The following is a 24393-nucleotide window of genomic DNA, read 5'->3' as shown; positions in this document are numbered from 1 at the left end:
GGGCCGAGGTTATGATCTGAAATTGTTGAACTCAATATTGAGTCCGGAAGGCTGCAAAGTGCCTAATCGGAAGATGAGGTGCTGTTCCTCGAGTTTACGTTGAGCTTCCGTGGAACAATGCAAGAGGCCAAGGACGGTGAGGTCCGAGTGGGAATGGAGCGGTGAATTAAAATGACAGGTGACCGGAAGCTCGGGGTCACCCTTACAGACTGAACGGAGGTGTTCTGCAAAGTGGTCACCCAATCTGCGTTTGGTCTCCCCAATGTAGAGGAAACCGCATCGTGAGCAGCGAATACAGTATACTAGATTGCAAGAAGTACAAGTAAATCGCTGTTTCACCTGGAAGGGGTGTTTGGGGTCCTGGACAGTGGGAAGGGGGGAGGTATAGGGGCAGGTGTTACATCTCCTGCGCTTGCACGGGAAGGTGCCAGGTGAAGGGGAAGGGCTGTTGGGGGTGATAGAGAAGTGTATTAGGGTGTCTCGGAGGGAGCAGTCCCTACGGAATGCTGAAAGGGGAGGGGAGGGGAAGATGCGTTTGGTGGTGGGATCACTTTGGAGGTAGCGGAAATGGCGGAGGATGATCCGTTGAATGTGGAGGCTGGTGGGGTGAAAGGTGAGGACAAGGGGAACCCTATCGTGGTTCCGGGAGGGAGGGGCAGGGGCGAGGGCAGAAGTGCGGGAGATAGAACGGACACGGTCGAGGGCCGTGTCAACCACGGTAGAGGGCCGTGTCAACCACGGTAGAGGGGAATCCTCGGTTGAGGAAAAAGGAAGACATGTCGGAAGCACTGGTGTGGAAGGTGGCATCGTCGGAGCAGATACGGCGGAGACTGAGAAACTGGGAGAATGGAATAGTGTCCTTACAGGAGGCGGGGTGGGAGGAAGTGTAGTCCAGGTAGCTGTGGGAGTCAGTGGGCTTGTAGTGAATATTGGTCGATAACCTATCCCCAGAGATGGAGACGGAGAAGTCGAGGAAGGGAAGAGTCAGAGATGGACCATGTGAAGGTGAGGGAAGGGTGGAAATTGGAGGCAAAGTGAATGAAATTGTCTAGTTCGGGGCGAGAGCAGGAAACGGCACCGATACAGTCATCAATGTATCAGAAAAAGAGGCGAGGGAGTGGACCTGAGTAGGACTGGAACAAAGAGTGTTCCACATATCCCACGAAAAGGCAGGCATAGCTAGGACCCATGCGGGTACCCATAGCAACACCTTTGATTTGGAGGAAATGAGTGGAGTTAAAGGAGAAGTTGTTCAATGTGAGAACAAGTTCAGCCAGGCGGAGGAGGGTGGTGGTGGATGGGGACTGGTCGGGCCTCTGTTCAAGGAAGAAGCGGAGCGCCCTCAGGCCATCCTGGTGGGGGATGGAGGTGTAGAGGGATTGTACATCCATGGTGAAAAGGAAGCGGTTGGGGCCAGGAAACTGTTAAAGTGGCGGAGGGCATCCGAAGAATCGCGGATGTAGGTGGGAAGAGACTGGACAAGGGGAGAAAAGAGAGTCGAGATAGGAAGAGATAAGTTCCGTGGGGCAACAACAGGCTGAAACGATGGGTCTACCAGGGCAGTCCTGTTTGTGGATCTTGGGAAGGAGGTAGAAGCGGGCTGTGCGGGGTTGGGGAACTACAAGGTCGGTGGCCGCGGGGGTAAGATCTCCAGAGGAGAGGAGGTCAGTGACAGTCTTGGAAACGGTAGTTTGATGTTCATTAGTGGGGTCGTGGTCCAGGTGGAAGTAGGAGGAGGTGTCGGAGAGTTGATGTTCAGCTTCCGCTAGGTAGAGGTCAGTTCGCCAAACAACAACAGCACCACCCTTGTCAGCAGGTTTAATGACAATGTCAGGGTTGGATCTAAGAGAATGGAGTGCTGCAAGTTCAGAGGGAGGTAGGTTGGAGCGAGTGAGGGGAGCAGAGAAATGGAGACGGCTGATGTCACGGAGGCAGTTAGCGATGAAAAGATCTAGAGAGGGTAAGAGGCCAGAGTGAGGGGTCCAGGTAGAACGGGAATTCTGAAAGCGGGAGAAAGGGTCAGTCATGCAGGGGGAAGACTCCTGGCCAGAGAAGTGGGCACGGCGACGAAGGTGGCGGAAAAAGTGCTCAACATCGTGCCGAGCTCGAAATTCATTGAGGTGGGGGCGTAAGGGGATGAAGCTCAGGCCTTTGCCGAGGACTGATCGTTCGGGGTCAGAGAGTGGAAGGTCAGAGGGGATAGTGAAAACGCGGCAGGGGGTGAGATTGGGAGAAGGGGGGTCAGAGGAAAGTGAAGGGGAAGAAGGTTCCGGAGGGGCGTTGGTGTCCAAGAGTTGATGAAGCTTGCGATCCTTGACAATTGTAGTACCTAGCTTTGAGACCCACCCTTTAGAAAATGCACACAAAAGTGCATAAATCCATTAACTAATGGTAATATTCAGTGTGTACATTCAGTGTGTACATTTTTTTTTAAAGTGCAAAATACATCTAGAATATTTGTCCCAGAAAATGAACAAACCATTGAAGCTTCCTTTGAAACTTAAAATCAAACCCAAAAGAACATAGAGCAAACTTTATCAAGTCTATTGGTGCATTTTCTGGAGTAACTAAAACATTTACATGTGTACAAGAGATGTACTTTTGGAGCATTACCGTCCATGGATGGAGGATATTGGGCCTAACTAGGGATAGCGCAGAGCACCTGCAATTCTTTGTTCAATTAGTTAGTTGGAGGGGTTGAAGGTGGTGGTGTACAGGGGCATAGTTGAATTTTTATTGGAATATTTGTCCACATATTGTGACAGCATTGTTACACATTATACTATTGAACAGTTGTTTCATTATATAGTTCATTCTAATAAAAATGAAAACCTTGCATCTTCCATCCCGATTAGAACGCCATGAAAACCTTCTGAAGAAGGGATCCTCAGATCAAGAGAGATTGCTTACTTTTACACTTCTCTACACACAAGCCGACTTCCACCTGATAACTTTCCTGATTGGCACAAGCAACTCATTTTTAATCAACATTCTTTGATAAAAGCAGTAATGGGTGCAAAACACATGCATAACACAAAATGTAGCAACACAGATGCCAGGGGAGTGGAAAAGATTCAAAATAAAGATTGATGTTTATTGTCCACAAAGGAAGTAATTTTCATAACTTTCATTTGCACTTTCTGGTCATGACAACTTCAGACTTACTTATTTGAAATCCCATACATTCTAAAGCTGTGTACAAACCAACAGAATGGAATGTGCTGCAGCCTTTGTATTGCAAACTGAGTTTTTGGGGGTTCAGGTACCAAGACAAGTATAAATTAGATGGAAAAGACATTCTACCCTTCTCTACTTGAAGTGGTAATTCAGGAAAACATGGAGGATGTGGATATTAATGGCGCACAATGCCTGCCATTTTATATTAATATAATCAAAACATGATCTTGGATCTTAAAGTAAATCTTTCTGTAGCACTACAAATGCAATTTTACTCCATGATCAAATTAAATCCAGTACTTGAAAAATCAGCATTTCAAATAGTGTTCAAATATAAATTAGTGATAACATTTAAATTCAAGTAATTTACAGCTGGAGTAAAATACCATTGAATTACTTTTAATTAATTAAGAGATTGACCTGCTACTTCCATTAATAAGCATCAGATGCCAAAACAATTCAAGTCATCATTTTTCGGGCTTGGAAGCAAGTTTCATGCACAGGATTAAGATTAAGATACCTAGACTCCTGTAAAAAAACACTTCTAAAGTTCATGTATATGTGCATATGATTAAAGTATTAGAAATATAATGAATGCAAAGATACAATCCAATCAAGCTGGTGATTCCAATTACAGTATAGGTTGGTACCATGATTTACAGTTCAGTAATTAAGGATTTCAAGTTGCCATCAACACTTCCCACATTCAAAGCTGAATTGTATTAATAGTACTGGAAGAGTTTGGTCAGCCCTACCAATATTTTGATTGTCAGTAAATCACAGTAGTTCATTACACTAGACCAATATAAAAGGTTTTGTTCCTGTGAGAGTTTCCCCATTGTGATGATGGTATTCACACCTGAGTCAATGGCTTTCAAAAATAAATGCTCTGACTATATACATCATGACATTTAAAATGTAGAACTGCAGAAGATGCCTCAGTTTCTCAAAAGTCCCATTGTTTACAAATTAGCCCAAATATGATAACCTGAGTATATTACTCAGTTCCGGAGGAATGTCCAATACAAAATGGTACCTATGTTAAGATCGTGCCCATCATGCTTGCTTTAAAACTGAATCTTCTCATTTGCCTTCTGCAGTCTTACTTTGAAATAACCTGGCCAAAGTCCTTGAGTAACAGTAGAGGAAGAAATCAGCATGAGATTTATAGCATGCTACATTGCTTTAAAGTGCAGTAAAATAATTTAACATAAGAAAGAAAAAGGGACCACACAATTCCAGTCAGTAGAATTAAACCAAGTAACAGATCCATTGTGGTTTGAGATCACTAGCTCATCAAAAGTGTGACTTTTACATTTTGATACGAGTTCATGCAGATTATGTGACTTCACAGCTACAGGAAATCTTATTCTGTATCCTTTACTCTGCACTATTACCATATTAGAAACATAGAAGATAGAAGCAGGAGTAGGCCATTCGGCCCCTCGAGCCCACTCCGCCATTCAATGAGATCATGGCTGATCATCCAAATTCAGTACCCTGTCCCTGCTTTCTCCCCAGATCCCTTTAGCCTCAAGAAATATAGAATATATTTCCGACGCAAATCTCATGATGTTTCTGGCTTTTGTTTTCTCCCGGAGCTTGAACCGAAGAATAAATTCTAGATGAATCCCTGGAGTAGTTTTCATTTCAGGCATAAATAAAGTCAAAGTTTCATAACTTTATGTTCATTTTACAGACTGGGGCAAGCCACATGAAGCTGGAATGAGTTCATCTCTGGCGTTGAATTCTGAGAAATATGAACCGACAGACTCGGGTCTAACTTCTGTAAACGTCTCTTTATCCGTTTTGCTTCTCGCTCTCGTATGAGTCTTGCCTGCCGTTTTTCTGGTGTCTCATTTGCCCTTTTCATTCTCATAGCCTCCCGGTCACGCTGTAACCGCCTTGCCCTCTGGTCTTCAGACTCCTGCATTCTCTGAAGACGTTTAGCCTCACGATCTCTCAACCTCCGCATCTCCCTTTCATCTGCCGATTCATTGGCACGTTTAAGTCTTTTGGCAGTCCGTTCACGCTCTAGTCTTTGCAAACGGACATGCAGGGGCTCATTCTGTCTACGGACCATCCACTTACGGACTGAAGTCTCTTGAGCCTCAGTAAGATTTCGGTAAGTTATACATGTTTCGCAGACAAACAGCATCCCTGCAGCTACCATTGTATTCCAGAACGGTCCTGCTTCTTCAGATACAGAAGTCCTCTCAGTGTTATCATTGATATCAGGTTTTCCATCAGGCAACTTCACACTGTAAATTCAACATCCCAAGCAGAAATCAGAGAATATAGTGACTCTTTTACATTTAAAAAAATGGAGGGTTTCCACACTTTTGAAACAGCAAATCTAAATTAAGCCCCTATATAGGGGTTCATAACTGTCTATATCCAGAAATAAAAATTTAAAAGTATATTGACTAATTTCTCACTTTTCTAGGTTCCCTTAATATTCTGCACTAAATACCTGTAGATCTAACTCAAGATCAGGAAATAATAAAGATGGTAGGTTTTAAAAAAAAAAACTGCTCAAAAGCAGAAAAGAAAAAAATAACTTGCATTTTTATAGCATCTTTCATGACTGCAGGACATCCCAAAGTACTCTACAGCCAACAATGTACTTCTGAAGTGTAGTCACTGTTGTAATGTAAAGAAGCCAAGCGCACGTCAACCCAAGCACCCCACCCACCCATCCCTTCAACCACCATCTGCCCTGCCTGTGACAGAGACTGTAGGTCCCATATTGGGCTCATCAGTCACTTGAGAACTCATTTTTAGTGTGGAAGTAAGTCATCCTCGGTTCCAAGGGACTGCCTAAGAAGTAGTAAAGAAACATGGCAGTCAATTCACATACAGCATGGTCCCACAAAACAGCAATGAGATCATCTGTTTTAGTGATGTTGTTCAAGAGATAAATGGCAACCGGGAGAACTGACTTTTCCCCCCAAAAAAGGTTTCCTTTATGAACATTCATCTAGCTCCCCTTCGATGGCATACAGATCAATTCTCGGTCTGCACTGAGTTAGTTATCTAGCCAGGGTGGTAAATAGGGTCACTACAATTTTCCTCAATGCCCCTGTACCTTGGAGTGAGGAAGAATCAACCAGGGTTTCTGCTTCTGATGACTATCCAATGACATTTATCTATATTACTCAAGTCGTAACACTACACTGCTCACCTGCATCTCCAAACCATCTACAAGGCACAAGTAAGGAGTATGATGGAATACTCTCCACTTGCCTGGATGAATGCAGCTCTAACAACACTCAAGAAGCTCAACACCAGGACAAAGCAGCCCGCTTGATTGGCACCCCCTCCACCACCGGCATACCGTGGCTGCAGTGTGTACCATCTACAAGATGCACTGCAGAAACTCGCCAAGGCTTCTTCGGCAGCACCTCCCAAACCCGCGACCTCTTCCACCTAGAAGGACAAGGGCAGCAGGCGCATGGGAACAGCACCACCTCCAACTTCCCCTCCAAGTCACACACCATCCTGACTTAGAAGTATATCGCCGATCCTTCATCGTCACTGGGTCAAAATCCTGGAACTCCTACCTAACAGCACTGTGGGAGTACCATCACCACACAGACTGCAGCGGTTCAAGGTGGCTACTCAGCACCACCTTCTCAAAGGCAACAAATGCTGGCCTTGCCAGCGACGCCCACATCCCATAAATGAATTTTAAAAAAACTTGTGAACTAAAGGGAGCACTCGCATTTACTACCAATCTCTAAAAACTAGAAGAAATGCAGATTGGCAGAAGGAAGAGAGGCAATATACACTTAATGGCACAGTTTTGAAGAGTGTAGGGACAGAGGGACCTGGGAGTTAATGTGCATAGGTCCCTGAAGGTGGCAGGACATATTGAGAAGAGTGGTTAGCAAAGCATATGGGATCTTGGGCTTCATAAAGAGGTATCGAGTGCAAAAGTAGAAGTTATGCTGAACCTTTATAAAGCACTGATTTGGCCACAACTGGAGTATTGTGTCCAGTTCTGGTCACCACACCTTAAGAAGGATGTGAAGGCCCTTGAGAGGGTGCAGAGGAGATTTACCAGAATGGTTCTGGGGATGAGAGATCTTAGCTACAAGGACAGGTTGGAGAAGCTGGATTTGTTTTCATTAGAGCAAAGGAGGTTGAGGGGTGATTTGATAGAAGTGTACAAGATTATGATGGGTTTGGATAGGCTAGACAGAGAAAGGCTGTTCCCACTAGTTGATGGTACAAGGACTAGGACACAGATTTAAGGTTTTGGGCAAGAGATACAGGGGGCATGTGAGAAAAAACATTTTTACGCAGCGAGTGGTGAGGACCTGGAACTCGTTGCCGACGGAAGTGGTGGAAGTGGAAACAATCAATGTTTTCAAGGGGAGACTGGATAGGCACTTGAGGGAAATAAACTTGCAGGACTTAAACTTGCAGGACTACAGGGATAGAGCGGGGGAATGGGACTGACTAGACTGCTCCGCAGTGAGCTGGCACCGACTCGATGGGCCGAATGACCTCCTTCTGTGCCATTATGACTCTAGCTCCTCTAACAAGGAATTATGAGGAGAAACTAGGGGAAAAAATCCCTGGGCCTTTTTTGAAGGTGGCCCAGGGAGCAGGGGAAGAGTGTGCAGGGGATTTTAAAAAAAATTCCTGCTTCATACAATGGGTAATCGTCAACATGAAAATATTGTAAATTATTCTTTTTGTTGCCCGCACTATTTACATAGACCAGTTTACAACTCCGTTTCTCAATTGCATAGTGATGCACTGTTGGCTATGTCGGTTTGAGGGGGGGGGGGGGGGGGGGCATCAATCCTTGCAAAAGCAAAGTACTGCGAATGTTGGTGGCTGCGCCTATGCTGGCACCCACAGAACTATACCGCAGCATAAGCCATCACCTTCATGATCTTGTCGGACAAATAAATATTATTCGCAAGACTCTTTCTGCATCCCCTGGGCTCAAATTGAAAAGACCAAATTCTCTTTCTCTAATGTTTCCTACACTACAACAGCGACTATTTCAAAAGTACTTAATTGGCTGTAAAGCGCTTTGGGTCGTCCGGAGGTCGTGAAAGCCTCTATATCAAATCAAAATCAAATCAACTTTTATTGTCATTGTTAGTGCACAAGTGCAGTACAACGAAATGTAGGCTTGCGGCTCCCGAGAGTGTACATTTAGATTAAGACATTTAAACATTCAACATACATTTGGCTTGTAATACATTAACATAAACATAACCATAATAAAGTGCATTGGCAGATGTGCAGGCTTTAGAGTTTATTTGTGGAGTTCAGTTGGATGACAGCCCTGGGAAAGAAGCTGTTCCTAAATCTGGTCGTATGGGTACGAATGCATCTGTAGCGTCTCCCAGATGGCAGGAGGGCGAACAGACTGTGGCTGGGGTGGGTAGGGTCTTTGATGATGGACCGTGACCTCCGTAAACAGCGTTTCTGGTATATGTGCTCTATGGTCGGTAGCCGGGTGCCGGTAATGCGTTGGGCAGTTTTGACTACCCGCTGCAGGGCTTTCCGGTCATAGTAGCTACAGCTGCCATACCATACTGTGATACAGTTTGTCAGGATGCTCTCTATTGTGCAGCGGTAGAAGTTAGAGAGGATCAGGGGTGACAGGTTGCATCCCTTCAGCCTCCTTAGGAAATATAGGAAATAATAAGTTCATTTCTTTTTCTCCCACTCGCTCGTAACCAGGCATGACAAAATTGACATTTTTAATACCTCCAACAAAATTCAAAACCTGAAGAAATGAGACTCCAGAATTGTAATAATTAATTTTTCGGTGCCAGCGAGGTTGATTGGCAGTCATTAACACTTAGTCATTAAAAGGGTACTTGCGCTGTTAATGACAATACTTAACTTTCTGTGACAAGTTTAATAGGCATTTAATGGGCAAGTACAGCAAGTTCCCAAAAAACAGGGAGGCCAAGGGCATGTGGCTATTCTCGAAGCTAATGGCAACTTCGACATTAAATTTTGGATATTCACATTTAACCATGCAACTGCTCTTCACCTGAAGGTGCTCTACCATTTACCCATAAACAACACCGACCGCAATTAGCCGTGCCATTATTTTGACAGAAAATTCTGGCCCAATATATCTTCATGCTTTAGTTCCCCAAAAATATTAGCAATATGCATATAACAAGTGTCCAAACAACAATTATTTCACTATGAGGCCTGGACTATAGTTTTTGATACATTTTTACAATGACTAGCATTAATTAATAATAGATAACTGACCTGTGCATGTGGTCCTTTGCTGTGGGTGACTGCCCACACACTGCACAGTGATACAGTTTCTCGCTGGAGTGGATCAACATGTGTTTATCCAGTGAATTAATGCAGCTCAATGTACTCCCACAAATACTGCAAATGAGTCCCTTGGTACCGCCACTGTCTGCTTGGTGCTAGAAGAATAATTATTAAAATAGGAGTTCACAAATACAGCCTTGTATCATCTTTTAGCAATCAAGTTACAAATTCTTCTGAAAGTTTTAAAATGTGTGTGTCAAAATAAGCAAGTAAAATTTGGAACAAAAACAGAAAATGATGGAAACACTCCAAGTTAATTAGCATCTGTGGAGAGAACAGATAAGATAGTGATTGAGGTGCAGACCCTTCATCAGAACTGGAAAAAATTACAGATGAACAACATTAAAAAAAAAGGAACAAAGGGAAAAGGAAAGGTGGGGGAGGGGTGGAGAAACACACACATGGATTAAATTTGGATACAGGTTAAACAGCAAAGAAAGACTTGCATTTATATAGCACCTTTTACGACCACCGGACGTCCCAAAGCGCTTTACAGCCAATGAAGTACTTTTTGAAGTGCAGGCACTGTTGTAATGTGGGAAACGTGGCAGCTAATTTGTGCACAGCAAACTCCCACAAACAGCAATTGTGATAATGACCAGATAATCTGTTGTTTTTTTTAATGTTGAACGAGGGATAAATATTGGCCAGGACACAGAGGAGAACTCCCCTGCTCTTCGAAATAGTGCCAGAAGATCTTTCACATCCAGCTGAGAGCGCAGACATCGCAGTTTAACATCTCATCCAAAAGACGGCACCTCCGACAGTGCAGCACTCCCTCAGCACTGCACTGGAGTTTCAACCTAAATATTTGTGCTCAAGTCTCTGGAGTGGGACGTGAACCCACAATCTTCTGACTCAGAGGCAAGGTAACCATGGACTACTCTTATGCCAAAATCAATTTGAACTGAAACTTAGGACCCAGATTTGATATTTGTATTGCAGCACATCGGTTTCTCACAAAAAGTGTTATATTTTTGATTTTAGTTATCCTTTATTTCTTGAAATATTGCTGCTCATCCTGATGACAAAGTGCAAACAAGAAAGTTTCCCTAGAATATTTTGAATTCATACTTTAGGTACAATAATTGAAAGCTTACCATAAGAAATTGCTACATTGGTTTATCAAGATGCACCCAGTTACTTTGCAACTGCATTCCTAGACATAAATGGCGCTATATTTCTTACAATTTTACCAAAGATCAAATTTCAAGTGAAGCTCTACAATGGGCTTAATCTTCATTAATCACAAAACAACAACAACTTGCATTTATATAGTGCCTTTAATGTAGTAAAACATCCAACGGAACTTCACAGGAGCGATTATCAAAACAGCATTTGACAACGGGCCACTTAAGGAGGTAGCGATTTAGGAAGGGAATTCCAGAGCTTAGGGCCTAGGCGCCTGAAGGCACAGCCACCAATGGTGGAGCGTTGAAAGCTGAGGGTGCACTAGAGGCCAGAATTGGAGGAGCACAGAGATCTCGGAGGGTTATAGGGCTGGAGGAGGTTAGAGATAGGGTGGTGAGAGGCCATGGAGGGATTTGAAAACATGAGAATTTTAAATTCAGGACGTTGCCGGACTGGGAGCCAACGTAGGTCAGCGAGCACAGGAATTATGGGTGAACAGAACTTGGTGCGAGTTAGGCTACGGGCAGCAGAGTTTTGGATGAGCGCAAATTTACAGAGGGTGCAAGGTGGGAGGCCGGCCAGGAATATTTGGAATAGTCTAGAGCTAACAAAGGCATAGATGAGGGTTTCAGCAGCAGATGAGCTAAGGCAGGGGCAGAGACAGGCGATGTTATGGAGGTGGAAGCAAGTGATATTGCTGATGAAGAGGATATGTGGTCGGAAGCGGAGCGCGGTGAAATAGGACGGTTCAGCTTCAGACAGCCTGGTTCAGCTTCAGACAGCGGCCAGGAGAGGGATGGAGTCAGTGGCTGGGAAACAGACTCCATCTATCTCATTTTAAAAAGGCCATATTAATGGCCAAGCCGGTAAATGGTGTAGCCCTAAATAGATCAGTAGCCCCAGGTTTTATCTCGAGCTTATGCTGAATTAAACAAACTCAGCCAGCTTGACAGTGAAAGCACTACAATCAGCTCAGCCTTCCGGAGAGAAGGAAAGAAAAACACACACAACCAAAGTTCCTGGTCTGGATCGTCATCCAGCTACCTCTGGTGGAAGTATACATGAAATGGATTCAGCCAACCCTGTTCAAATAGCTTACTGACATTTCCTATTCAGGTTAGCAAGAAGAATGGGCACATAAACCAGACATCCAAAGACTGCCTCTGTCCATGAAACCGTATGTAAATATGGGTCAATGGTGTCACGAGAGATGAGATAAGGGAAGAAAAAGAAGTGTATTAAAAATGTGAAATAAAAACCTCACTGAACCAGGAAGGTCCTGATCCCTTTCTGAAGTAAAATACAGGTCCTAACTTTATATTTTTAGACTCTGTCGATTACATAGCAATTTACCTGGCTGTCCTCAGACTGTGAAAAATTGCTGCTCATCTCTGGCCGCTTCATGTTACTTTCAGTTTCATCTTTACTTATAGCTGTCACCAACCTACTGGTGGGTAAAAGATGATCTTCTGATTCTTTAGGAAGTAAGTCATCTTCTGAATATTGTGTTGCACCATCACAATTCTCTTGAAAGAAAAAAAATTGAACAGGGAAATCAGAAACTGGTGTGATGCTCAGACAATAATTTTTGCAAGATATTGGAAAAATGTTCATTTACATTGTAATTACATTATTGATATTTATCTTTAAAAAAAGTCCAAATCTAACAGAAGAATAAAAATGAAAACAAATGTTCATGTTTTTATTCACTCTCATATCCTCCCTGTCCCCCATTTATGACTGCGACATGTCTCACCTAATCTGGTTGTGCCTACGTAACATGAATTCCCTTTGTGCCATTAGTGTGTGGATTTTGGTTGCCACTCCTGACCAGAGGCAATTACTTCCATCTCCTTCTCTCCTCCTCCCTTGCATCATCGGGCCATACGACCCTTCATTTCTCCCTACCGCAACCCATCGATATTCCTCTGCTTTCCTACTCTCTTGCCGCTGTCCCAAGCTTGATTTCCCCTTGAATAAACTCACGGCTATCCTCTGTATTTCTCGTAGCATCTCTGAAGGGCCCGTTGAGGCACCCTTCACAATCTTAACTGCCTCAACCTCCTCTCTCGCTGACCGTCCCACCCAGTGCACCCACTAGGTCTGACCTCACTAATCCATTCTGCTCACCCAAACAGCCACCCCTTTCGCCTCTGCCAACAGATCAATCACTGCCTTTTCTCCACATTCCTCTCCAGAATGACTGTTCACCTGCTCCTATGAAAAAAGAACATCCCCCACCAAGTCGCTAACAACCGGACTTTCAAGCTCCCAGCTCATGAGTCTTTGGCCCTCCCCATTCACCACGATACTTCCACAGCCATTACTTTGCTCAACCACTCCCTCACCGCCTCCTTTGATGTTCTTGTCCCCAACAAAAACTGCACGGTCTCCTATCTTGGTTGGGCCCCCGGGTATGCCCACCATCTTCGCTCCCTGAAATCCATGGGGCATATTTGGTGCACAACTGGCTTAGATATCCACTGCCAGATCTGGCTGGACTACATCAAACTCGACCAAATCATTTTCCCCTGCCAATAACTAATTATATAAGAAGCCCAACAAGGGAGGATTAGTTATTGGATCTAGTAATGGGGAATGAACCAGAGCAGATAAAAGTAAAAGTAGGGGAACATCTAGGCAATAGTGACCATAATATAATACGCTTTAAGATAATAATTGAGAAGGACATAAGTATGAAGAAGATCAGGGTAATAGATTGGAGAAAAGCTATTTTGAGGGGCTGAGAAAAGAACTTGGGGAAAATAAAATGGACAACAATATTGGCAAAGTGACGGAGAACAGCAATGGGAAAATTTAAAACGGTGTTCAACGGAGTCCAAGAAAAATATATTCCGCTAAAAATCAAGAACAAGCTAAACACCGATGAGATACCATGGATGAATAAAGCCATAAGGGAAAAATTGAGGGTAAGGAAAGAGGCATACATTAGGTACATGGACAGCAGGGGAGAGCATGATAAGGGAGAATACAAAGATTAGGAGAGAAGTCAAAAAACAATTAGGAAGGCAAAGACAAACTATGAAATTAAATTATTAAGGAACATAAAACAAAAGTTAAATATTTTACAGGCACGTCAATAAAAAAAGGTTGGGATGAGAATAGGGCCACTAAGGGATGGACAGGATAATACCACAGGCAGTGATAGAGAGATGGCAGAAATATTAAATAATACTTTGCTTCAGTATTTACCAGGGAGATAGAACAGGTGGACATGAAAATGGATCATGAGATTAGTAATGAAATAACTGCATTTAAAACAAAGGAGATGTAGTGGTTCGTGTAGATCGCGACTAAATAAGAGAGTTTGACTTCAACGAACTATTAACAAGTTGTTTATTTACAGGAACAGACTAATTACATCAGGTAAGATGGCTGACTGTAGGAGCACCGTGGTATAGGTCTTGTCCCAGCGGGGACTCCACGAGGACTGAGTTCGCAGTCCTGTGGAGAGCGTGATGACGTCATCACGTTGTTCGCGTTTCCCGCGCTTAGGGCGTCACGTGATGCGCGGCGTTGCGTCGCTGGCCGTTGAGGCCGAGGTCGCGAGGCCGGGCTGTGCCGGTGCTTGCCGCGGGAGCGGAAGATCGCGTCGCTCCCGTCGGCTGGCCGTTGAGGCCGAAGACGCGAGGCCGGGCTGTGCCGGCGGCCGTCCTGGAAGGCCGAGTCAGGCCGGCAGCCGCCGCACGCACGTCACGTCATACGTGACGTCAGCGCGCGTCTTAAAGGGGCAATGGCCCCAACAGGTAAGTTAAAAGGGCAACGGACCCAAAAGGTAAGTTAAACATACAGTAAGGTAAGTTAAAGGGAATTATGTGTCTTGATGTAAGGTACAACCGGTGGTACCGCCACAGAGATATATTAAATAAACTAATCAAATTCTGGTCCGGATGGACTACATCCACGCATTTTAAAAGAATCCAGGGAAGAGATAGTAGAGGCATTACTAGACATATTTAATAATTCATTAGAAAAAGGTGTAGTGCCAGAGGACTGGCGGATAGCTAACATAATACCTATATTTAAGAAGGGAGCTAGAACATGACCAGGGAACTATAGACCAGTCAGCTTAACATCAGTGGTAGGAAAAATAATGGAATTCCTACTAAAGGAGAAAATAGAACATCTAGAAGCAAAAAATATAATAATGAATAGTCAGCATGGATTTCAAAATGGAAAGTCTTGCTTGACCAATCTCATTGAATTTTTTGACGAGGTAAGAGAGAGACAATGGGTAATGCAGATGATGTAATTTATCTAGATTTTCAAAGGCCTTCGATAAGGTACCACATAATAGACTAATGAATAAGGTCAGAGAATGCGGAGTTGGGGACAATTAGCAGAATGGATTGCTGGCTGGCTTCAGGACAGAAAGCAGAGAGTAGGAGTAAAGGGTAGCTATTCACAGTGGCAGAAGGTGGGTAGTGGTGTTCCACAAGGGTCAGTGCTGGGACCACTGTTGCTCACAATTTATATTAACAATTTAGACTTTGGAAATCAAAAACACAATTTCTAAATTTGCGGACGACACCAAATTTTGGGGTGGGGGGGGGGAAAGAAGAGAGAGTTAATATTGAGGAGGACTGCAACAAATTACAGGAGGACATTAATAAACTTGCAGAACAGGCATATAATTGGCAAATGAAATTCAACACAGATAAATGTGAGGCATTATATTTTGATAGGGAGGTCACTTATTACTTGGAGGGTACAAGTCCAGATGGGGTAGAGGAACAAAGGAATCGGAGTACAAATACACAAATCACAAAAAGTAGCGACACAGGTTAATAACAAGGCCGTAAAAAAAAAAAACAGGCACTAGGGTTTATTTCTAGAGGGATAGAATTGAAAAGTAGTGAAGTTATGCTAAACCTGTATCGAACCTTGGTTAGACCACACTTGGAGTACTGCATACAGTTCTGGTCACCATATTATAAAAAGGGTATAGAGGCACTGGAGAGGGTGCAGAGAAGATTTACAAGGATGATACCAGAAATGTGAGGGTATACATATCAGGAAAGGATGGCTGGGTCTCTTTTCTCCTGAAAAAAGGCTGAGGGGTGACCTAATAGAGGTCTTTAAAATTATGAAAGAGTGGATACAGAATGTTTCCACTTGTGGGGAAGAGCATAACTAGAGGCCATCAATATAAGATAGTCACCAAGAAATCCTATAGGGAATTCAGAAGAAACTTCTTTACCCAGAGAGTGGCGAGAATGTGGAACTCGCTACCACAGGGAGTGGTTGAGGCAAATAGTATAGATGCATTTAAGGGGAGGCTAGACAAGCATATGAGGGAGAAGGGAATAGAGGGTTATGCCGATAGATTTAGACGAGGAAAGACGGGAGGAGGCTTGAGTGGGGCATAAATGCCAGCATGGACTGGTTGGGCCAAATGGCCTGTTTCTGTGCTGTATATCCTATGTAATTGCTCAAGGATCATCCTGGAGAGCAACCTCCATCACTACAACCCCTTTCCTCTAACTCCAGCCTCTTGTGCAACATCCACCATCGTCAGCGATTCCTTCAGCTACCTAGGCCCTATGTTCTGGAATTCCCTCCCCAAACTTCTCTGCCCCTTCATCTACCTCTACTCTGTCAAAACTCTTTAAAAACCACCTTTCACCAAGTTTGTGGTCATCCCTCCTTAGGCTCAGCGCCATTTTTGCAGCAAGCCTCTGCAAAGCACCGTATGACATTGTTCCACATTAAAAGGAGCTACATAAATTCAAGCTATTGTTGTTAATTTCTATTCAAGCTTGCAGTAAAAAGGTCATCTCTGGTTTTTGTTCCCTCCCCCCACCCAAAACATTGTGGATACAGTTTCCCCAATGATTCATTGGGTAAATACACTGCCTGTATTAACAGTGAGCTATGCAGACTAGGAAGGTTCAAAGTTCATTCCCTGGCCTATGCTGAGATAGCAGATATCAACCACAGCACAACAATTGGCATTTGTACCCATAAGCTTGGAAAGGGTGAAGAACAGCCTGCATTTCTGCTCCCAATGCCTATCTGGGGCTTTGCTGGGAGGTCCATTTATGTCTGGACATCAGGTGAAGCCTGCCTATTTGTTTATGCCGAGGAGGAAAATGGCCACTTGTGCATGATACTGGATTTCTGCCAACACCTATATTCCACTAATCAGTTATTACTATTTGGAGGGGGGGGGGGGGGGGGGAAAGAATGAAGGGAAGGGAGGAAAGAGAATATAGGAGGAAATATCTAATGATTAATACTGAAGCAGCATGGGGCTAAATAGAATGAACATGTAAAATACCACATTTGGTGTAAACTTAAGTTCGGACTACCTCAGCTTTCAGTAAGGAAGCAGAGAGAAACTTCCATTTATATAGTGCTGTCCACATCCTCAGGATGTCTCAAAGTGCTTCACAACCAATTTTAGTACTTTTAAAATGTAGTCAAACACAGCAGCCAATTTGTGCTCAGAGGTTCCACAAAGAGCAGAGATACACATCGTCTCTTTAGTGGTGTTGGTTGAGAGATATAGCGTTGGCCAGGACACATACTTAGAGGCAAGAGCACTACCACTGAGGTAAGTGCTACCACTTAGCTGCAAGATTTTGCATCATCCTACTGTGCCAGCTCTCAATATGTGTGGCTACAGCATCTGTGGAAGATATTCCAATCTAGATGGGTGATGTTCAGCCCTCTGCCTTGACCAAGAAAATAGCAAGCAATCTGGGAGGCTCATTCACCATACCCACTCCTCAAAATATCCAAACCACCTTTAGGAGAAGAATGCAGACCAACAGCGACACACCAATAGATGGGCAAGGACAGCAAGCCAACCAAAATAACTATTAGCAGGCAGGACCCCCCGCTTTGACAAAACTGCACCCACAGACCAAAGTTAAATTGCTTCAACCTTTAAACTCACACTCAGACAAGCCATGCCAAGCTACCTTAAATGGAACAAGGTACAAGCACACCGAGCAAAATGTTCAGTGAATTCATAAAATATATTTAATGTAAAATGTGTGAATGCGACAATAAACCCTTAAATTCAATACAAATTGTGGGACAAAAGATGAAACATTTTTGTTTAACATCTAACTTAAGATAACCATAATTTTTACACAATGATAAAATATATAAAAAGTGCAATCCAAAATAAAAGTAAAATACAATTTGAAAGTGTGACAAGCTCAGACAATTAATACTCCAAAACCTAAACAGTTTTGTGTTGACATTTTGTTCCAATACAAGGAACCAAGGTGCATTTTATAGAATCAATGCAGTTCTGGAACAAACGAGTTCAAAAATGTTTTAAATTATATACAAGACTTTAGTTCATGTAATCAAAATTTCAATACAGCAGCCCGTTACTTCACAATTAATTTGATCTAAAGCTCATACAGTTAATGGCAAAAGCTGTTTCTAGTCTATTGGAAAATCCTTATGTATAGCAGATATATGCGAGTAAATTACAACACTGCAATTGAAATGGAGGTGGCAGGGTGCGTCAGACATCATAAAGAAAACTAAACTCAAGCAGTTTGCGATTTTTAAAATTAATTCACAGGGTGTGAGCGTCGCCGGCAAAGCCAGCATTTATTGCTCATCCCCAATTGCCCTCGAGAAGGTGGTGGTGAGCTGCTTTCTTGAATACAACTGAGTGACTTGCTAGACCATTTCAGAGGGCAGTTAAGACTCAACCACACTGCTGTGGGTCTGGAGTCACATATAGGCCAGACCGGGTAAGGACAACAGGTTTCTTTCCCTAAGAGAACATTAGTGAACCAGATGGGTTTTTACAACAATCCGGTAGTTTCATGGTCACCATTACCGATACTAGCATTTTATTCCAGATTTATTTAATTGAATTTAAATTTCCCAGCTGCCGTGGTGGGATTTTGAACTCACATCTCCGGATCATTAGTCCAGGCCTCCGGATTACTGGTCCAGTAACACAACCACAATGCTACTGTACCCCCTAATGATTGTCAAACGAAGCTATAGATAGAATTGTAGCCTTTAACTTAGTCCCAGATACCTTTTTTTTTTTTTTTTTTTTTTTTTTAAGGCTACCGCCAGTTCGTGCAGGGGATGCCAGTTCGTGCAGGGGGTGCCAGTTCGTGCAGGGGGTGCCAGTTCGTGCAGGGGGTGCCAGTTCACAGAATTCCCTCAAGTGAGAGCTGGACCTGTTTCTGGCTGGGGCGGAGATCACCTTGTACAAAAAGGTAAGTACTGCATAGAATTATCAGTTCCAGAGTGAGCTCTGGACTAGTTTCAATCGCCTGGAGGTGGGGTGGGCAGGTTGGTGGAAAAAGAGGAATTTCCCAAATAGATCTGGGGTTTTTTTAATCTATTTTTTTCACTTCTCCCGGAGATCACATGGTTTTGGGTAGCATGGAGAGTGTATATATTGTGATATACAAGGTATCACAATTGTGTGGGAGACTCTGGATGGACCAGAGGGTCTTATCCTGTCTGCCATTGTTCGTATGTTCATAAATACATTAGCCCAGAAATTCGGGTCTCCACGGGCGAGTACGCACGGGGTACTCACCTGTAGGCCCGATGGAAGTGCCGGTTTCCTGCATGCACTGCGCATGCGCGGGAAACCGGCACTTCCGTTCCTCTCAACGAAGAGGTTCAGAGGTCGAACGCATGCACGGGAGGGGCTGCGCGTGCGCATCAAACTTCGGTCTTTTTTTTAAAATTAAAAACAGGTTTTCCCAGGAGGGTAAGTCTCCAGAAGTTCGAAATGTAAAAAGCAGTCGTAAGGCCTGCTTTTTACAAGGTAAGTGGTGAATTAATTAAAATTAAAACATTTTTCCCCACAGGTTTATTATTTTTAAATACTTTAAAAGCAAGGTAAGTTGATTTTTAGCCCCATTAGAAAATTAAAAAAAAAATTCAAAAATTTAAATTATTGTTTAAAATAGTTATTTCGTGTAATTTATAGTTTATTTAAAAAATGTATTTGAAGATTTAGTGCTATTTTTGGGGCCGTAGTATTTATAAGTCTTGACCGGTCTTCCTGTCAGACTTATGAATGGAGCATTCTCTGCTCCGATTGGCTGCCCATGGCCCACGTGATCCCAGGGAACGCATCGAACTAACTGCGCCCCGGGATACGCAAGCACTGCGCGCCGGCAGCTGGACCAGGCCCCAGATCGGAATTCCACGGGAGCCCACAGCTCAACGGCCGGCGCGCAAGGCAAGTGCAGGTCGGGGGCTTGCACCCGCCGGAAGCCCCCAACCCGAATTTCTGGGCCAATATATATTTTTTGAAACAATGTTTTTCCTCACTGCTACATGCTGGGTCCTCTTAGTGAGCAAGGCTAAGTCATCTTGACAAGAGCACATATTAATGCTACAAGGGCCTGAAAACATACAGAATCAATTAATCCAGTACCATTACAAAGTTTCACTGTGAAGGTTCATATACTTTTAAGGATAATCACCAATATCTATTAGCTTCTTATTTCTGTCAAAAACACAGCTATGTTTTACCCTTTATGAACTAAAGTAGCATTTCTTCAAAGTCAGAACAGGGTGACAATCGGTTTAGTGCACTCAGTGATTTTCTATGGTTCTGTATCTAATTATTTAACAGTATGCAAGCTTTGAAAACTAATAGCAAAAATTATACTTGGGTGCACCATTTTGTATAAAGGTACACATAATATTGAAAGCATGAAACCACATTTATTTCAATGTTAATGTAAAACACAGCTATAAAAGCATCAGAATGTACAAGTCAAATTAGTCAATGGTCTCAACTTGTAGAAAATACCCTGAAAGGACCACTAGTAGGTTCACCTGGGAACCTTAGGACCCATTATTTCTACATTTAAAAAATAAACTTACCACTTATGTCAACAAAGTCCTCTTCTTGGTTTCCATGGCCACTAATGGACTCTGTCATATCAACTTCAGCTTTATCTGTGTGCACACACTCCTCCATCCCTACAGAATGCTGCACCACTGTACAAACACAGAACACTTCTCAATTTATGGTCTCTTCTGAAGAACTGAAAATGTCAACTGTTGCATTTTTGATGGTGTATTCTAAACTGTTGAGGTAAATAATTAGGCAATATTCCTCTCAAATATAAAAGTGAGACACTCCAAACAATCAGATCACAGAATGGCTGCTCTGTACCAATCCTTCATTTTCACAGCACCACCTGTGGTAGAAAACAGAAAAAAAAAATCTATGGAAAGCGCATGTTTTTATTTTTTGTCAAACTGAAGCAGTAATAGAGTCACACTTTTACAAATAAAAATATTTCAGTTCCAAAAAAGTTAGCTATATAAGAAATACAAATTATCAAATAAGAAAACTGCTAGCCAGACAAAAGCTTTCCCTACTTTGGATTAATTTGACTAATTATGATGCAAACAATGTCATACCAGACACCCACTGTGAAACTTTGGTGACCAATTTTAACAAGTGTAATACTCAGAGCTGTCAACACCAGACAAATGATAGATGTAAGATTTTCAGTCACAGACTATACACCTGAGGCATTAATTCTCCCCAAAAACAGTTCATGACACAGTCGCTTGAGTTGCAAAGAAATGGACAAGCGGCACTAAGATGATCATCTTCCGTCACACGTTTTTCCTCTTCACAACCCACCAACTGGGTTTGGATTGGTTAATATTTTCTCTTGCTTTCACTGAACCATAGGAGAGGTTCTCTTAGCACTTGGTGTCGACAGATGCTGGGATGCCCTTGCACCTCCATAGCACTCTTTTTACTGACTTGTCAGAGAAAAGCCATGCATGCACACAGAAAATCACGATCCTCAGGCAGGAGGATATAAGTTCGCAATCACATGGAATTCCTGAACTTAGGCTTATTTAGACTCCCGCTGAAAATTCCACATAACAATGTTGTATTAAAACATCATTTATTGCTTGAGCGCTCGGAATGAGCAGATCACTTTGTATGGTGGTACAGAAGCAAAGACCAGGAAAGGTGCAGGTTCAAAATCTAGCAAGTTAAGGCACTTGTATATTAGATGGGGTGTGGCCATTCTCCAATAGAAAAGAATCAGACCTCCCCATGTTGATGACATCAGAGACCAATATTTTCATGTGAGCTGCTGGCAGATAAGGCGCCTCCTCTACATACATTCTAAACACGCAGCCAGTTTTATTGCAAGCATCATTACACACACCAACGCATGCTCCAGAGTGTGCATTTGCAGTTATGAAAATCAGACATGTGCAAAAAGTGGGTCTACCTTTACAAACTAGCCTCAAAACGGGCACATGGTCAGAAGATAAACAGGGGAGAATAGCTCACAGAAGTCGCGAGTCTCAATCAACTATCTTTCCAAGATCCTAACTAATTTTAAAGTAATCTTTCTTGGCAACATTGATGGCACAACAAATGGCCTCAACACCCCCTGGCTCACAAGGTATGGGAAGAAAATAATCAAATTAGTCAGTTTTCACTCCCAATCACAATCCAGCAACCCTACTAGAAGTATGCATGTGGCTCTCGGGCAAGGATAGGATTGTGCTCATCTGAGACAAGCCTCCTCCATGGTTAAGTAGGTCACCCACACCTCTTACCCGAGCTTACACATAGAATCGCCGGTATCTATAAAACTACAGGACAATCCTTCAGGTAAAGGGATAAAAAGGAGAAAATTGGATGAAAATAAAGCAAAGCACTTATCTCATTATTGTAGAAATATTCTGCAAAATGGATTAAACATTCAGTTTAAACCTCATCGGAAATTCAAAATGCAATCCTTGCAGTAAACTATCATTTCAATTGTACCAACAGCAGAACAGCAATTATGTTTAAAAGGCAGCTTAATTTTGTCATGTCAAATTATCAGCTATTATTCACTGCCTGGTACATTAGGGTATAGTATTACCCAACTACTGATGGTAAGATATAAATTGCTAGACACTCAATACTTCAATATTTATTTTGTACATGTAGTACAGAACTTAAGTTTGTTCTTAAAGTTGACCTATAAAATCTAGGCTTTCGGCATATGTACAAATTTAAACCAAAAATAGAAAGCAATGCACAATTAGATCATGGATGGGGGAGGGAGTATAAAACTAGTTCTTTCTAGTTTTAATATAATTTCTCTCCTTGGAGATACTGACTTAAAAACAAAATTGTGCTTTTCTAAAGATGCAAATTTTGCTTAAATTATGGAAATTTTAACAGATACAGATTTTATTGGAAATTGGTCATTGTAATTACACTTTAGTGTAAACTGATGAATCAGCACATATTGCTATAGTGTACAGTACTACATATCGGAACAAACATACAGATAGTCCTCCTAAGGGATTAAGGGACAATGAACCCTTCCCATCCCCCATTCCCACACAGGCGAGATGTGTGTGTGTCTGGTGAGCGGGGAGATGCTATCAGTCTGTCTGGATGTTGCCATGTCTGTCTCGCAGCACAGCTGAAGAATCACACACCCACTGAGGCAAAACAGAAATGCTTTGTTCCATCATCTGAGAACACGATCAAACAAGCTGGAGTAGTACTATTTAGTAGTGAAGCCTGTCTATACAAGTCCTGTTTGCTTTAGTGACAAAATGTTGATTCTTTATACTTTAAAAATCAGTTCCTCAACTTTTCAATTACATTTTATATCCTCTCCTTTTCTCTGCTACTTTTATCTCCATTACTTTTCATCCAAAACCCCCCCTCAATCCCATTTTTTTGCAATCAGAGTTTCTAACTTCATCACTATTTCCATTGTCTCCATACAATGTGCTGTATCCTTCTCGATACCCCCAGCTCTTCCATTCTATAGCACGCTGCTATCGAGATATTACCACGCTGCTATCGAGATATTACCACGCTGCTACCGAGGTATTACAACAGCTGCTATCGAGATATTACCACGCTGCTACCGAGATATTACAACAGCTGCTATCGAGATATTACCACGCTGCTACCGAGATATTACAACAGCTGCTATCGAGATATTACCACACTATCGAGATATTACCGCGCTGCTACCGAGATATTACAACAGCTATCGAGATATTACCACGCTGCTATCGAGATATTACCACGCTGCTACCGAGATATTACAACAGCTGCTATCGAGATATTACCGCGCTGCTATCGAGATATTACCACGCTGCTATCGAGATATTACAACAGCTGCTATCGAGATATTACAACAGCTGCTGCTCCCTTTATATTTTGATCATTTTAACCAAACCAAGTGTGCAGGCCCAAAATCAATATTACAAGCACGATCTAAAAATTCTTTGTTGCTTTTCTCCCTGTCTCACCTCTCCTGAAGACATTGACTCCTTGCTGAGTTACAGTTTGATAAGCACCTTCTGGTACCTCGCCCAAGTAGCAATTATGCATGTGTAAGCTTCAACTGAGTGTGGTAAGCTATCGCAAGAGTCCCATTCCTGTCCTCACCCAATGTAGACACATGAAAACACACATTTCCAGCAGACACCACCCCAATTTACTCCCTGTGTAATTCAGGAAAATGGAGGTCAACTGTAGTGACCTTACTGGCATTGCAGTCTAGATCAGTTAGCACACAGGCTAGGGATCAAACATGGGGTCGTCTTGGTCTGTATGGCTCTGCTACTCGCTAGATAAACTCACTGATCTAGCGAGGATAGTCACTCTCATTCTTTTATCCTTCATATATAAAAAAATCAGTATATGTCCAATGATTTAAGAGCTTCAGCTTGCAAGCTCGTCACAAGAGCCATGACATTTCCCCCAAACCCAAT

General features: G+C 42.8%; 1 protein-coding gene across 1 annotated transcript; it reads right to left on the bottom strand.

Annotated features, from left to right (window-relative positions):
• Positions 1-3073: 3073 nt before the first annotated feature.
• Positions 3074-23860, bottom strand: znf821 (zinc finger protein 821). The gene is made up of 4 exons (XM_085991692.1): positions 20500-23860; positions 11992-12164; positions 9436-9602; positions 3074-5438 (listed from the first exon to the last, which is right to left on the bottom strand). Exons 1-4 carry the CDS (start codon positions 20594-20596, stop codon positions 4871-4873), a joined length of 1005 nt encoding a protein of 334 aa, XP_085847818.1. The 5' UTR covers positions 20597-23860; the 3' UTR covers positions 3074-4870.
• Positions 23861-24393: the final 533 nt, after the last annotated feature.

Source organism: Somniosus microcephalus, chromosome 6, assembly GCF_052327205.1.
Source record: "Somniosus microcephalus isolate GS21.2 chromosome 6, FLI_Smic_1.0, whole genome shotgun sequence".
Classification (NCBI taxonomy): Eukaryota; Metazoa; Chordata; class Chondrichthyes; order Squaliformes; family Somniosidae; genus Somniosus; species Somniosus microcephalus.
Note: the sequence above shows the minus strand (reverse complement) of the source record. Positions and strands in the feature narration are given on the sequence as shown.

Bases quoted from the DNA above. Each gene is read 5' to 3' on its own strand.
- znf821 (XM_085991692.1), bottom strand. From the start codon at position 20,596: ATGGAGGAGTGTGTGCACACAGATAAAGCTGAAGTTGATATGACAGAG. The intron at 9,603-11,991 runs GTAAATTGCTAT...TTATTCTTCTAG, and splicing joins CACAGTCTGAGGACAGCCAG to CACCAAGCAGACAGTGGCGG. The intron at 5,439-9,435 runs GTCAGTTATCTA...TTGAATTTACAG, and splicing joins GCAAAGGACCACATGCACAG to TGTGAAGTTGCCTGATGGAA.